The sequence below is a fragment of the Protopterus annectens genome, chromosome 3.part1, assembly GCF_019279795.1.
Source record: "Protopterus annectens isolate FY-2018-M chromosome 3.part1, PAN1.0, whole genome shotgun sequence".
Classification (NCBI taxonomy): Eukaryota; Metazoa; Chordata; order Ceratodontiformes; family Protopteridae; genus Protopterus; species Protopterus annectens.
In genome coordinates, this window is record NC_056732.1 from 1,870,177,014 (window position 1) to 1,870,194,464 (window position 17,451).

The 17,451-nt window shown below is 39.1% G+C and overlaps 1 protein-coding gene across 1 annotated transcript in view; it reads left to right on the top strand.

Moving 5' to 3' along the window:
• Positions 1–9,292, top strand: part of LOC122798790 (zinc finger protein 271-like) — a 651,855-nt gene extending 642,563 nt beyond the window's left edge. Inside the window, exon 4 of the mRNA XM_044067900.1 lies at positions 6,755–9,292. Coding sequence (XP_043923835.1) covers positions 6,755–9,165 — 2,411 coding nt within the window. The 3' untranslated portion in view covers positions 9,166–9,292. The remainder of the gene's footprint in view (positions 1–6,754) is intronic.
• The last annotated feature ends 8,159 nt before the right edge of the window (positions 9,293–17,451 follow it).

Sequence of the window (17,451 nt, forward strand, 5' to 3'; positions counted from 1 at the left end):
CGGGTTGGGGCACTTTGTCACCGATGTGCACTGATGACGTTGTTCATGGTTCCCATTCCATAGGTTCATAGGTTGGTACTAGGGTACTGGCCCTAGAAGCCTATACAAGCCTATCCATAACAATTCCCTGGCTATTTCTTCTCACAGTATTTACTTCCCTGGACCCCTGTCTAGCAGGGCGACTGACCTAATCCCCGGGGTGAATTTCCTATCTCCCATCCAATCATCAAGGTTCCTTTTGAAGAGGGCTAAAGAGGTGCTGTGCTTGACATTTATGGGCAGTCTACTCCACAGTCTTGGGAGTCTCTGTGTCAGGAACCTATCCCTCCAGCATGTTTTGTTCATTGTGATGACAAGGTTTAGATCCCTGGAGCGTGCATCTCTGAGGGATTGGGATTTCTTTAAGTGGAGTATGTCCATCAGCTCTGGGTTTGACATGGCCTGGTACGTTAAGCAGAGATCACTTTTGAGTAAACGATATGTGACAGAGTATAGGTGGAGTTTTTTTAAACGGTCAGCGTAGGGCATCTGCTTTATGCCTGTGATTCTTTTAGTGAGGTATTTCTGCGGCCTTTCCAGTTGTTGCAGATGTCTTGAGCGGTACATACCAAACTGGGTGTTGTATTCTATAATGGGTCTAATGAGGGATGAGTACAGTGGGACAATGACCTCCTTTTTTCTGGATGAAAAGCCCTTACTGATGAGGTGTGCCACATAGAAGCATTTCCTGACTGTTGTGGCAATGTGGTTATCGAAGGTGAGACCACTATCCACCTGTGTCCCAAAGTCTCTTATCAAACTTTCGGTGTTTAATGTACTGCCACCTATGTGGTAATTCATGGGTATATGTTTTTTTCCCAAAGGGGATAACTATACATTTCTTGGCATTGAGCTTGAGCCCATGGCTCTGGCACCAAGCATCTGTTTCTGTAATCATTTGGGGATTCAATAATGGCTCCCAGTTTGCAGTCATCTGCGAACTTTGTTAGCCAGAGTCCCTTAGTGTTACCCTGTACTTCAGAGAAGTAGATGCCAAACAAGAGCGGTCCCAGGACTGAACCCTGAGGTACTCCACTTGTCACTTGTCTGTAGCTGGATTTGGAGTTGGCTACTTTTACAGTCTGGGTTCTGTCAGTAAGCCAGTTGGCAACACATCGAGTGAAGTAGGGATTAATGCTGGCTGGCGGCACACTTATGAGACTGTAGAGTGGGTGGCGAGCACACTAAGAATGACGGTCGTGTTGATCCTGTGGCCAGTTGTAGGGCTTACTAGATTTTAAAAAATCCCAGCAATACCACTCTGCTTTGCTTGCTGATTATCACTCCATTTGGACCCCAAATAAAAGAAAGAACAAGAAGTTCAAATGTACAGGCTAAATGGAAGGATGTAAGGGCCAGAGAGATTGAAACAAAGTTAAGAAAAGCTCCTAACTGGAAAACCCCAGGCCCAGATGCTGTACATAACTTCTAGCTAAAAGTATTAACATCTTTGCATGAAGATGTCACTACCCCCAAGAAACCCTACTACTTGGAGACCTTAACATAGACTGGGGCACCTGTTCCTTAGAATCCCCAACCACCCATATTAACCTGCATGCATTTACACAAATCATATCCACCCCTACCAGGATAGGTAAACCCAACCAAAAAGAAAGTATACTTGACTGGGTACTCATAAACAGCCACCCCTAACTGTACACCTCTGGTACCCTCCTTAATGGCCTAAGCGATCACCTTCTCACATATGTAATTAAGCACATGACCATTAATTCCCAACAACCCTTACTCAGAAAGGTTAGAAACAATAAAAACTTTGACCCTGCCAAATTCCAACAAGAACTAAACTCATGTAATTGATCTATTCTAAAACACCTCCCCTTAGAGGAAGCAGTAGCATACTTTAACAACAAATTCCTTGAGATCCTTGATTTGCATGCACCTGTTCGTTCAAAGAGAACCAAGGCAAAAACTGCACCATGGCTTTCTATAGAGTCTAAACTCAAAATTACCCTTAGAAACAAAGCATGGGCTTTATGGAGTTCTTCTAAAGACCCTCAAGATCACATTAAATACAGGCAATCCAGGAACGAAACCAAAAAATCAATTTTACAAGACAAAAAACAATACTACTGTAATTTACAGACAGTAAATCTAAATAACCCTCAGAAGTTTTGGGCAGGTTTAAATAATCTACTACATCCTGGACAAACTTCAACCCCAATCCCTGCTACTACTATTGATAAAACCCCTAAAGATGTTTCTGATAGTTTTAACCAATTCTTTACTGAGACAATTCAAGCCCTAGCTAGCCACCTACCTCCTAGCTCCCCTGGTCCTGAAAGTAGCACCCCTAGAAACCTACTTGCATTCAGCTTCCAACCAGTCGCCACTTCACTTATCCGTACCTTGATCAAAAAATTAAAACCCACTACACTTTCTGCTGATCAACTCCCTGCCAAGTACCTACAAAAATCAGCTGATGCTATTGCTTACCTCGTCTCAATACTAATCAATCGAACCATAGTAGAAGCTAAAATTCCCACCATCTGGAAAATATCCTATGTAATCACACTTCACAAAGGAGGCAGCTCTGCTGAATTATCCAATTATAGGCCAATAGCTATACTCTCTCCACTTGCAAAGATTATGGAAAAATGTATTCATAGACAACGCATGCACTACCTAATCCAAAATCGCCTTATGGCAGACACTCAGCATGGCTTCCGTCTTCATCACAGCACTACTTCAGCCCTCCTAGCCTTTACTAACACCATAAACCATAATCGCAACAATAATTATATATCCTCAGCCCTCTTTTTGGATCTTTCCAAGGCATTTGATATGGTTGATAACCAACTTTTAATCCACACCCTGCAAACATTCTGTCTAGATACTGGAGCCCTCCAATGGTTTCAATCCTACCTGAATGGTCGACAGCAGGCTGTCCTCTGGCAGAAAAAACTCTCTAACCTTCTACCTAACACCCTCGGAATACCACAAGGCTCTATACTAGAGCCCTTGCTGTTCTCCATCTTCATTAACGACCCTTATACTGTCATCCCAAAAGTCAGCTGTATCCAATATGCTGATGACTCTACTCTGATTTGCTCAGCCACATCTCCAGTAGAGTTATGGTCAGCTACCCAGGCCACCTTTAATACAATAGAAAATTGGCTTTCTGAACATCGTCTGATCCTAAATCCCAAAAAAGCTAAAATGCTGTTATTTTCACCAACACGTAGGTCTACCGCTTTCACCTTTACCATAAAATCAAATGATGGCACAATAATCTCCCCTGACCCATCTACAAAACTATTAGGTGTCATCATAGACAATAATCTAAAATTTGACCTACATGTTAACCAAACTATCAAAACCATCAATAAAAAACTAGGGTCACTTCACAGAATAAAAGCCTTCCTAACCCCACCAACTAAAATTGCCATAGCTCGCTCTCACCTTCTTTCAACCCTTCTGTATGCATCCCCTCTACTCTCGAATTTAAACAAGACTGTCCTTAACAAACTCTCAATTTGCTACAACCACATTGCCAGGTTTGCCACTGTGCTGCCTTTTAGGACACATCAATGCATCAATCTAAATCAGCTTGGGTGGCTTGAACTACCCAGCCTAATCCAGTATAACCAACTGATTATGGCCTATAAAATCCTCTATAATCCAGACAATACTCCTGCACTTAAAAATATTATCACCCCCTATAACAATCCTAGACCGCTTCGATCCTCTAACAAACTACTAATTCAGACTAGCAAAATTAGTAACACAGCCGGTGGTTCTCTCTTTGCAAACTCTATAAGTAGATCCTGGAACTCTCTTCCAGCTGATATTACCTTACTTTCCACCTTAGGTCAATTTAACACTAGTCTCAAACAACATTTGTCACTAAACTGGCTATGTCAATGTATCAAGCCTGGCTAACTCTCTCTAGAATGTGTAAAAATCTGTTAACCAGTTTACTGTGTAATTTAATTTAATCCTGACTTGTGCTCAGGATTAACTGTAACCTGTGGAACTTGTTTAACTTGCTTACTTATGTAATCTCTGTAAAGAGTCTGTTTGTAATATGTAATCCTTGTATTATGTAATGCTGTATCTGCTTACCCTTGGAGCTTTTCTCCCCGGGCCTCCGCTGAAAATGGACATGCATCCAGTCGGACTATCCCGGTCAACAAATGTAAAATAAATAAAATAAATAAAAAATTTAGCCATGAGTAAGAACTATTTATATGCACACCCTGAACAGACATCAGCCCAGTTAACAACAGGAAAAACAGTGCTCTTAGTTTAGAGCGAACCTGCAAGCTGTCCTAAACGCTGTAGACTGTCTTAAAATTAAATTGTGGTGATCTCTGGTTTCTTCTGTGTGTCATGTCTTATTTTTTATAAGAGGAGTCTAACCACTTAACTCCATGATGTGAACACATACCCAGAATCATCAGTATACACACATGGCTGAGGATGGATCCCCTCCTTCCACTGTGAAGTTACCATTATGCACACACACTGTCATGAGCATATACTCATGTGGGGTAGGGAACCCCCCAACAGAACCACAACTTCCCACAGTAAGTCACACACACACACATATACACACACACACACACACACACACACACACACACACACACACACACACACACACACACACACACACACACACACACTCACACACACACATCCAAGGCTAGAATTCCTCCTCTCTGCTTTGAGTTGCCATCATGCTCACACTGTCACAAACATATACACACATCAAGGAATAGAAATCCCCACCTACCAATGTGAGCTAGCAGAATGTACACACACATTATATAATATCCACACTCCTTTGAGGATGGAACCTGGAACCCCACCCTCCCACTGTGATTTGCCACCTTCCACACAATCACAGTCATGAACATACATATGCATCAAAGGATTGCAACCCCTGTTCCTCACCCAGTCAGTATCACGCAAACCATTCTCCTCTCTCATTTCCTTTCAATACTCCAGTCAGCCCTCAAGTGATCTGACTCCATTTTTGAACCTTGGCCAACAGTATTGCAGGTTGGAATCCCACCATTTCATTGACATGTCATTCCATTTTCCCATGAACAGAACTGTTAGTGAATTCTCAGCATTGATGTATCTTTACTCTTTACAGCTGATCAGGGGGAGTCCAGTAACTCACCTTGTCTCACACAGTAAAGGCAATGGGGTAATTAGGTAAAGGGTAAATTTATCAGAAGGGAGAAGATAACTTTTTTTTATAAACACAACCATCAAGAGGCAAGTGTGGTATTAGACATTGAGGAGAGGGCTATAATAGCCACACATGAAAAAAAGTCTTAAAATTGAATTGTGGTGATCTGAGGTTATTTGTATATGGTTTGGTGTAGCACCAGTGGTCAGCATAGGACAGGAAGAACCAAAGTAAGGACAGGAGGTCCATGGCATTATGTTGATGGTAGTGCATTACAATACATATTCTTTAGGGATATTTATAAATCCTGCTGCAGGCAGTCACAAAGGTGAATTGCACATAATCATGTCAATGGTCATTTCAAAATATGAAGCACATTTTTATTACAACTAATTGCTGCGGTACTCAGTATATTTTGTGGGGTTTTTTTTATATCTACAGAGGCATCAGCCTTCAGTTTAGCAGAGAGTTAAACCGTACAAGATATTAATGAGCCCTTACTGTGTTTCTCCCACTTCAATTTCCTGTGCCCATTTGCAGACTGGGAAACTTTGAGCAACTGTCTTAAATGGAATATGTTTACTAGTTTTTTTGAAAAAACATACTCGTACATAGTTAGCTTGCTTACTTAACTAACAGTTTAAGATAAAAACCTTGAATTCAGTCTTTTCTGTTCATGCACTTAGTGGCATCAGTATCAGACAAATGCATTTTATCATTATCAGCAGCGAGGTTGTTGTATATATTAAAAGTGCGCTGCAGCTAAATAAAACAACTGGACTGCAAAGTCTGATGCCTCCTATTTCCAAACAATGTTGAACTGAGTGTGACATTTATTTGTGCTCTAGGTATATCTTGCTGCTAACTTGATTGAGAGTGATAAATCTTTTAAAGCTGCCATGTAAGAAACAGTTGATTTAAAACTAATTACTTTTGAAATTTAAGTTCCTCTCACTCTGTAATAAGTCTGACTTATTTCTTGTCCCAGTGGAGACTTTAAGTGTGTAAAGGAGCCAGTGATACTCATATGTGAAACTGTGGAGGCTGTGAGGAATGTGTCCTCATCCAAAGTCCATCCTTAACCCTATTTAAGCATAACCTAGATCAATGGATGAGAAATCAGAAATTCACCCCGGGTCTGGCCCCAAAATCTCTAAGCCAGAGGTAGACAGTAAACCCCAAACTACCACACCTTCCTACTTAATCTCTAGAAACTTCTTAAGTAACATACCCACTTATAATAATAACACCCATGATATATAGGGATGCAATTGGGTTGGATTGTATGGCTAGGTTTATAAAGACCCTGGTGACTATCAGCCTAGTATATACACAGGAACCTATTGTGCACTTTGTAGAGAATTCAGAGATATCCATTGGCATCAGACATAAGATAACACATATATGAAATTGTTTGCAGCAGTTTATTATTTACTGTAATACATTTAAAATGTCTACAGGTCTATTAATATACTGTTCACACTGTAAATCCTTAAATAGGACAAATCTTCACTACTGTGGCTCATTGTAATCGGACTTTTTTTTTCCTTTTAGTCATCAGGAGTGGAAATTTCCCTGAGATCCAGTGCCTGCAATCAACCCATGGAAAACACCAAGATTCTGAATGTGACACACTTCTTCCAGATCAGATTTCAGTCAAAAGAGAAGACGCAGTGCAGTTTGAAACTAGAACTGATGACCCTATGGAAAGTAATGAGAGGTTTATCAAAAAAACTGAACAAGAAATTCATCTGCAAACTAAAGCAGGGGAAACACCATACAGCTGTCTTAATCACAGCAAAAATGTAACATTTTGTAGTAACAACTTAACTGATCGAGTTAGACACAGGTGGAAAAAGCAGAAGACCTTGGTACCGAATGAGCAAGTGCTCAGTGGAAAGAAACTGCGTAAATGTTCCACAAATGACAAGGGTTTAAGAGACCAACAAAATGGAGGAGTAACCAAGATTATTCCTACTGGGCATCAGCCCTTTAAATGCACAATGTATGACAAAAAATATACAGAGACGTCTAACATGAAAAAACATCAGTTTCTGCACAGACAGAAAAAACTATATAAATATGCCATATATCACAAGAACTCAATCCCTAAACATTTGTTAGTGCTTCTGACTATCAGCAATAGACAGAAACCATACAAACGTGCCACACATGGCAAGAGTTTTACAGAAAAGACTAGCATGGGAAAACATCACAATATTCAGAGTGTGATCTCTCAAGATATTAAAAAACATAAACACCTTGAAGAAATTAAACAAAGGCAGAAACCCAATAAATGTACTACACGTGATAAAAGTTTTGAATATAAAGTCACTCTGTTAAATCACCAGGGCATTCACAGAGGGCAGAAGCCATATAAATGTAGTATGTGTGACAAGAGTTTTAGTGACAAAAGCAATGCGAGACGTCACCAGAGTATTCACCTGGAGCAGAAACCATATCTGTGCACAATCTGTGGCAAGAGCTTTGTGCAGAAGAGTCATTTGGTGACTCACCAGATGATCCACAGTAGGAAGAAACCATACAAATGCCCAGAGTGTGATGAGAGTTTTCGCTACAAAAGGACAATGGTACGTCATCAGAGCATCCACACTGGTGAAAAACCCTATAAATGCACCATGTGTGACAAGAGTTTTAGTGATGAGATCACCATGTTGAGTCATCAGAACATCCACACTGGTGAGAAATCCTATAAATGCAGTATGTGTGACAAGAGTTTTATGTACAGAGCATCATTGTTCAGTCACCAGAGCATCCATACTGGGCAGAAACCATTTAAATGTGCCACATGTGATAAGAGTTTTACAGCTAAGAGATGGCTGATAATCCATCAGAATGTACATATTGGAAAGAAGCCCTACAAATGCACCATGTGTGACAAACGTTTTAGTGACAAAAGCTCCATGACACGTCATCAGAGTATTCACACGGGGCAGAAACCATATTTGTGCAGACTCTGTGGCAAGAGCTTTGTGCAGAAGAGTCATCTGGTGACTCACCAGAGTATCCACAGTGGGAAGAAACCATATAGATGCCCAGAATGTGATGAGAGTTTTCGCTACAAAAGGACTATGATAAGTCATCAGCGCATCCACACTGGTGAAAAACCCTATAAATGCACCATGTGTGACAAGAGTTTTAGTGATAAGGTCACCATGCTGCGTCATCAGAACATCCACACTGGTGAGAAGTCCTATAAATGCAGTATGTGTGACAAGGGCTTTATATACAGAGCATCATTGTTAAGTCACCAGAGCATCCACACTGGGCAGAAACCATATAAATGTACCATGTGTGACAAAAGTTTTGGATACAGAAGTAATATGGCGGCTCACCAGAGGATCCATACTGGACAAAAACCTTACAAGTGCTCAGTGTGTGACATGAGTTTTACAAGGAGGAATCACGTGATAACACATATGTATATCCATGGTGGGCAAAAACCCTATAAATGCACAGCGTGTGACAAGAGTTTTACAAAGAGGAATGAAATGACAAGACATATGTACACCCATGGTGGGCAAAAGCCCTATAAGTGCACAGTGTGTGACAAGAGTTTTACACAGAGGAATCAGATGACAAGGCATATGTATATCCATGGTGGGCAAAAACCCTATAAATGCACAGTGTGTGACAAGAGTTTTACACGAAGGAATCAAATGACAACACATATGTATACCCATGGTGGGCAAAAACCCTATAAATGCACAGTGTGTGACAAGAGTTTTACACAGAGGATTCACATGACAACACATATGTATATCCATGGTGGGCAAAAGCCCTATAAATGCACAATGTGTGACAAGAGTTTTACACAGAAAACTCGAATGATAACTCATCAGTGTATACATAATGAGCAGACACCTTATAAATGTGTTACATGTGAGAAGAGTTTTACAGTTAAGAGAAGTCTGATGCTGCATCAAAGACTCCACCGACGATAGTGTATAAGCACCATATGTGGCAAAGTTTTAAAAGAAATAAGTCTGACAGTGCATCAAAGTATCTGCAGTGGGGATCCACTGTATACTACAGAACAATAACTTTCCTTCCAATGACATATAAACTATACACTGGAATTGATGCCGGCAGAGTTTATAGTCATTTAGAAGAAAACTCAATTATGGCAATAGAACAAAAGGGCAATAAAAGAAAGTCCTATGGAAAAAAGAATCATTTGTTGTCAAAGTGATAGTGGAGAACTGTAAAAGGAGAAGAATCTAGGTATGGCATGAATTCACTAGAAAAAAGCATTTGACAGTATCCCACATTCATGGTAAAAGAGTGCTTAAAAATGTATAAGATACACCCTACACTGATCGACTACATTACATTGACCATGAAACAGTGGCAGACCACTTTGCAATTAAGCCATGATAAAGGACAAATTATTATTCCAGGGATAAAAATTCAAAGGGGGATATTCCAGGGTGTCTCTGTCACCACTGTTATTCTGCTTTGCCCTTAACCCATTAAGCTGTCTACTTAACAGATTAGGCCATGGCTATAATCCGACTCCTAGAAAACAACAAAGTGTAAAGACTTCTCATCTTCTCTTTGTCAATGATTTAAAGCTGTATAGCCCATCAGATGAGGAACTGAAAGCACAACTGCAAGTTGTCAAAACTTTTTTAGATGATATAAGAATGCCATTTGGTCTTGATAAATGTGCAAAAGCAACCTTTAAAGCAGGAAATTTGCAGCACCAAGAAAACATCAATTTGGGTCAAGAATGTGATATAAAAGAACTTGAGCAAGAGGGAGTGTATAAATATCTGGGAATTGATGAAGGATCAACAATAAAACATGAACAAATGCAAATAAAACTTAGTAAGGAATACTTTAGAAGATGTAAATTAATCCTGAAAAAAGTGTTGAGATCTAGGAACAAAATCCAAGCTATAAACCAACTTGCTCTTCCTGTCCTAACTTACAGTTTTTGGAGTGATTGACTGGCTTCAAAACGTGTTGGATAGATTAGATAGGAAATCAAGAAGGATGCTTCATGCTCACCAAATTATTTTTAAAAATCAGTGCATACCAAGATTATATATTCCCCATTCCGAAGGAGGGATGGGCCTCCCTGAAACTGATGTATAGATCTGCAGTCATGGGACTCCACACATATTTGCGGACCTCACGAGACCCAAATGTAGGGAAAGTTTTAAAACATGAGGAGAATAAATCTAAGATGACTTCTCTGCTTAATCTAGCAGAAGTATATCAGCATCAAGCAGGAATGGAAATCAAACCAGAAATAGATAAAAAAAAAAAAATCAGGTAGCAAAAAAAAAAGAAAGAATATAAGGTGAAGGACCAGATGAAAAGGTAAGAAATGTGGAAAATGCATAAATATAGTTGCAAGTATAGAAAACTTCTGGAAGAACCATATGTTGATTAGGAATGAACACAGAAATGGTTAAGGAGAGGCACATTCTTCAGACCAAGAGATGAAAGGTTAATATTGGCAGCCCAAGACAGTGGGCTATGTACATGTTGGTTTACAAAGTCCATTGAACATGTGGGAGAAACAGACAAATATAGTTTTTTTAAAACCAAATTGGAAACAGTCACACACCTTGTTGGCTGTGACATACTAATGGCAGAAGGTCTGTATACTGAAAGGCATAATAATGTGGCAAGACTGTTTCACTGGGGATTGTGCAAGCATTGTGATGTTGAAGTGGCTGGAAAACACTGGAAACATGAGCCACAAAGCATCATAGAAAATGATGGAAGTTTATATCACATGGGATCACCCAATACCAACAGTTCAAAAGATAGATGCTAGAAAACTGGATGTAGTGGTCCAGGAAAAGAAGGCAAAAGTAGCATTGCTTATTGAAGTCACCACACCCAGTGACTACAGTGTCTTGCGTACAGAGAGATGCAAAGTTATAAAATATCAGGACCTGCTGGCAGAAACATGAGCAATGTGAAAGAAACATACAATAGTAATAGGAGCAACAGGTCTTATAAAATAGAATTTACAATTGTATTTAGACATGTTACACATGCAACCCCATAAGAATTGCAGAAGCAGTCACTACTGGGCACATTGCGGGTACTGCGAAGAGCACTTTTGGCTGACATCAAAGATTAAAACAATACTAATTTCATGAACTTTAATCGTACTTTGACTTAGGAATGGGTTCCATTCCCGTCACGGTATTAGAAACCCAAAAGACTTGGAGAAATTAAAAAAGGGATCCAAATGGACAGATAGTAAGTCAGCAAGCAAAGGAGAGTAGTATTCATCCTCAAGTCTTAGTTAGTACCCTCATGAGGTGGACCCTGTTTTTCACAAAATCTCACCAAGACAACACTGATATATAGGCTGCATTTTATATAGTATATATCATGGACAGAAGAAGGTTAAAAATAAAAAAAGATAGCTGGGTACACAACACCCAGGATAAAAAAGTGCCTAATCCTGGTAGGTGCTCTGGTGCCAGGACTAAAAAAAAATGACAGTGTAAAATCCTCAAGACACCAAAACATTCCTGCAATGGGGCTAGGCCAGGTCCAAGGAGAGGATGGTACCCCAGTTGTAGAAGGAAGTAGCTGTTCACAAAAGTCACAAAAACTGAGAGGCCAAAAAAGAGTCATAAAGATCATATAGTAAACTAGTTAGGATAAGAAAGAAATTATGTATTGTTACTATTATACAAAAGTCCAGAATTCCCAGAGAGAATATATACAAAAAGACAGAGAGAAATTAGGGGAAAGAAAAATATTTCCACAAGACAAACTGTCAGAAGCTTCAAATAAATATTTGTGTTCATAAATAAAACAGATTTATGAAAAACATTATATAGACAAAGAAACCTTGATCCATTTGGGAAAAGAAGTATCTGAGGAAGTGCAAAAATATAAAGAGCAAAATGTAGAGAGTTTTGAAAGGTATAAAAAAGAAATTTGGGCATAGGAAAGAGAGAGATGTGATATGGTGGAATATTTATGCAAAGGAGAAAGTCCCAAATGTATTCAAAACGAAATACAGGCAAAGGCATCCTGATATGAACAATTTCACACACAAAACGAGGTTACAAAGAGGGAATGTAGAACAAGAGATTCGTAAAGCAGAAGTTAAAAAATCGATTTTGAAGTTATGGAGTGCCTGCAAAGTGAAGGATTTAGTGTACAAAGTCCAACACGGGTTACATCACAGCATGATGGAATGAGTCCCCAAAGTAAGAAGAAACAGGAGGAGAAGGAGACATCTGAAGAAGAAATATGGACATGGGAAAGAAAAAGATTTAATATGGTGTGCAATTTATGCAACTGAGAAAGAAAAACTAATCAATACAAAAAGAGCAGCACCAAAGGTATTTAAAGAGAAATACAGGCAAAGGCGTCCAGATGTGGAAAAGTTTGCATACAAAAAAATAATAAAACAAAGAGGAAAAGTAGAAAAGAGGATTAATAATGGAGAACGTCAAGAAATGGAAACTGAGGTTATGGAGAACCGACAAAGTTAAGGATATAGTGTAGAAAATCTAATTCAGAAAAAATGCAGCAGGATAGAGCAATGGATCCCCAAATTAAGGAGAAACCAGTGCGAGAAACATCTCATCAGCTGCCTTATGAAGATACTTTGGAGCCTTCCATAGGAAATGATTACAAATGTTTAGTTGGAGCTGCACAGCAAGGGGAGGAAAAGGGACCTGTGGCAACTCTGACGCAGTCAATGTTGTGGAGTGATAGGCGAGTGAGTTCCCATATGAAAGCGCAACAGATGACATAACCGAAGAGAACATGGAAGGGAAGATGCTTGGGAGTTTTCTGCAGAATGCCCTTAGGAAATGTAAGAAAAAGAATGTGTCCTCAGTTTGGTAGAAAATGATTTAATAAAACAGTTGCTTGATTTAGTAGAGAAGGACAGATGTATTAAGATAAATGAAAGAAATAGACTACAGAAAGTCAATAAAACCTAAAAAATTAGAAGTTTGATAAAAAAAAATTGAACACATTAATTAGGACTGTCCATAGAGATCCATGTGACTTAACAGAAGTAAACAGGATATATTACTGTGCAGCTAAATTAATAACTGATGCAGTCTTATCACAAAAACGCAGGATCGTAAGGAAAAGGAAGGGGAGAAATCAAATGCCATCATGGAAGAATCAAATAGAGAAAACTACAAAGCAATTAAGACAGGAAGTGTCACTGTTAGAAGAGTATAGAAGAGGGAACAGATCAACAAAAATACTCAGAAAGATAGATGTGATAAAAGCAATGCATTTATATTACAGCAACCATGAAACAGTAGCAAACCACTTTGCATGTAAGCCATAATAAAGGACAAATTATTATTTCAGGGATCAAAATTCAGAGGAGGATATTCCAGGGTGCCTCTGTCCCGGCTGCTATTTTGTCTTGCCTATTACTATTGTTATAAAACTGTTGTTTTGTCTTGGAGCTTTTCTCCCCGGGCCTCCGCTGAAAATGGAAATAACTCCAGTCGGATCATCCCGGTCAACAAATGTAAAATAAAATAAATAAAAATAAAATTAAGTTGTTTATGTAACACATTAAGTTATGGCTACAATTTGACTCTCAGAAAACAATAAAGTATAACAACTTCTCATCTCCTTTTTGTAGATGAGTTAAAACTATATAGCTCATCAGATGAGGAACTGAAAGAACAACTGCAAGTGGTCAAAATGTTTTCAGATGATATCAGAATATCATTTGGTCTTGATAAATGTGCAAAAGCAACATTTAAAGCAGGAAAGCTGCAGCACCAAGAAAAGATCAGTTTGGGACAGGAATGCGATGGAAAAGAACTTGAGGAAGAAAAAGTTTATAAATGGGAACTGATGAAGGGGCAACAATAAAATATGAACAAATGCAAGTAAAACTCAGTAAGGAATATTTTAGACTAAAATTAATACTGAAAACACCATTAACATCTAGGAACAAGTCTAAGCTATAAACCCATTTGCTCTTCCTGTCCTAATTTACAGTTTTGGAATGACTGACCGGCCCAAAAGGTGTTGGATAGATTAGATAGGAAAACAAAAAGGATGCTTCATGCTCATCAAATTATTTAATAAAATCAAGTGCATACCAAGATTATGTATTCCCCATTCTGAACGAGGTACGGGCCTCCTCGAAACTGATTATGTGTATAGATCTGTAATCATGGGTCTGCATGCATATCTGCTGACTGCACAAGACACAGATATAGTTGTAAAGTTTTGAAACACGAAGAGAATTTGTGTAAAATGACTTCCCTGCTTAGTTTAGCAGAAGCATATTGGCATCAAGCAAGAATGGAAATCAAACAAGAAGTATGAAAAATAAAAATCAGGCAGCAACTGAATGTGCCAAAAAACAAAAGAAAAAGATAAGATGAAGGATCGGATGAAAAGGCAAGAAATGTAGAAAGTGCATAATATAGTTGCAAGTATAGAAATCTCTTAGAACAACCTCATGTTGATTAGGACTGAATGCAGGAATAGTTAAGAAGTGGTGAATTTAAATCAAAAGATGAAAGGTTAATATTGGTGGCCCAAAACAGTGGACTACATTGGTTTACAAAGTCCATTGAACATGTGGGAGAAATGGACCAATGCAGGTTTTGTAAAAAAGAATTGGAAACAGTTGCACACCTCATTGCTGGTTGTGACATACTAATGTCAGTAGGACTGTATACTGAAAGGCATAATAATATGATAAGAACATTGCATTGGGGATTGTGCAAACATAACATTGAGATAACTGAAAAGTACTGGAAACATGAGCCACAAAGCATTATAGAAAATATTGAAGTTCATATCACGTGGGATCACACATTACTAGCAGTTCAAAAAATAGATGCGAGAAAACCAGATATAGTAGCCCATGAAAAGGAAACAAAAGTAGCATTGATCATTGAAATTGCCATAGCCAGTGACTACAGTGTCTTGCATACAGACAGACACAAAGTTAAAAAATGCTAGGATTTGCATGCAGAAATGAAGGCAGTGTGGAAGAAGGATACCCAGACCGTTGCCATAGTAGTAGGACCAAACGGGTCTTACAAATAAAGAAGTTACAGTTGTTCTTAGATATGTTACTGATGCATGTAACTCCATATGAATTGCAGGAGTCAATACTGGGCACACTGCAGGTGCTGCGAAGAAGGGAGGTCAACCACCCCAGGTAAACTATGTCATCAATAAAACACCCTTAAAAGTTGATTCACCAGTAAGGGATCTGAGAACCTAGGCTTCAATCAACATATGTCCAAGGTAGTATGAAAATCCTTCTTTGTTGTTCAACTTATAAGCATTTAGGTCTAGAGAGTCATCATACTACTGTACTCAGCCCTTATCAAGACCTATCTTGGAGTATAATGCCTCATTCTTTGTATACCTGACCAGATGCATGCAGCAACTGGAACATCCAGAAAGGTTCTTTACAAAAAGAATACAGGTAGTAAACAGAATGTCCTACTCTGATCCCAGCAAAGTCTGTTTCTTTACTCCATATCATACAGAATTCTGAGAGGTGATCTTTGGATGGCATACAGTGCATCCCTGGACGCTTTTTTGATGAACCATTTGTACATCCATAAAACAAACAGCATCAGAAATATTAGACTGAAAGTCCTAAATTTTGCTTGTGACATAAATACGGAATGTTGGAGAGACATGGAGGATGAGAAGTACTGCTAATGCACTGCAGGGTCTATCGAAAGTAGAAAATGTAGCAGTACGTGGTGAAAGGTAGAGTGTAGGGACATATTTCATAGGCACACAGGAAATAAACTTAAAATTGTTCAAGGAATAATTATTTTTTTGTGTGTAGAAAAGGTTGAGTTCTTATTCCTTATTACTGTTTTTTATGTATTTATTTTGTAGCTGTTATAGAATTTATCTGGTTCTTAGACCTTACAAACAGATATTGTTTGACTTCCTGAACAGTGTGGTTCATAATGAATAAGAACTGAGCTGATAAGGGAACATGTTTTCTTTTTCTGTTGGATTTTATTGAAATCGGAGGAGTGGAGTGTTGTTTATTAATGGTATAGTGTGTGTTACTAGGGTGAAATTGAGGGCAAGAACAGGAAACAATGACCTGCAGTTAACGATTCCTGTTTTACTGGGAATTGGAGAGGGAACTAGTTTTTTATGAGACAAATATCCTTTGTAATTAGGTTCATAGGTAGGTACTAGGCTATTGGTCCTAGGGCTTATATAAGCCTAGCCAAAAAGTTCCCTGGTTTTCCCCACCCAAGAAAGTTATTTTCCTGCTCCCCTGTTGAGCAGAACCATAGAGGTGATCCCCAGGGTGAATTTCCTGTTTCTATCCAATTGTCAAGATTTCTCTTAAAGAGGGCTAATGAGGAGCTCTGCTTGACATGAATGGGTAGTCTGTTCCAGAGCATGGGAAGTCTCTGGGTCAGGAATTTATCCCTCCAGCATGTTCTGTTTATTGTGGCGGCAAGATTCAGGTCCCTGGAGCATGTGGCATGAAGAGATTGGGGTTTCTTTAAGTGTAGCATGTCCATCAGAATTGGGTTTGACATGGCCTTGTATGTTAGGCAGAGGTTGCCTCTGAGTAGGTGATAAGCAATGGAGTAGAGCTGGAGTTTTTTGAGGCAGTCTGTCATCCTCATAGTGAGGTATTTTTGTGGCCATTCCAGTTGTTGCAGATGTCTTGCAAGGTACATGCCAAATAGGGTGTTGTACTCTATTATGGGTCTGATGATGGCAGAGTAGAAAGGAACAATGTCCTCTTTTTTTTCTGGAGGAGAACCCTTTAGTGATGAGGTGTGCCACGTAGAAGGATTTCCTGACTACTGTGGTGATGTGATTGTCAAAGGAGAAACTAGTGTCCACCTGTGTTTGAAAGTCTTTTATCACACTTTCGGTGTTAAGTATGCTACTGCCTATGTTGGAGTTCATGGGTACAGTGTTTTTCCAAAGGGGATGACAATACACTTTTTGGTATTGAGCTTGAGGCCATGACTTTGACACGAAGCATCAGTCTCAGTGAGGCCCCTTTGTAGAATATTCACATCATTAGGCAATTCTATTATGGCTCCCAGTTTGCAGTTGTCTGTGAACTTTGTTAGCCAAAGACCTGCTGTATTAGCCTGAACTTCAGAGAAATAGAAGCCAAAAAGGAGAGGACCCAGGACTGAATCCTGTGGTACTCTGCTTGTCACTGGTTTGAATTCGATTTGGAATTGGCTACTTTCACTGTGTGGGTTCTGTCAAGTGAGCCAGTGAGTTTA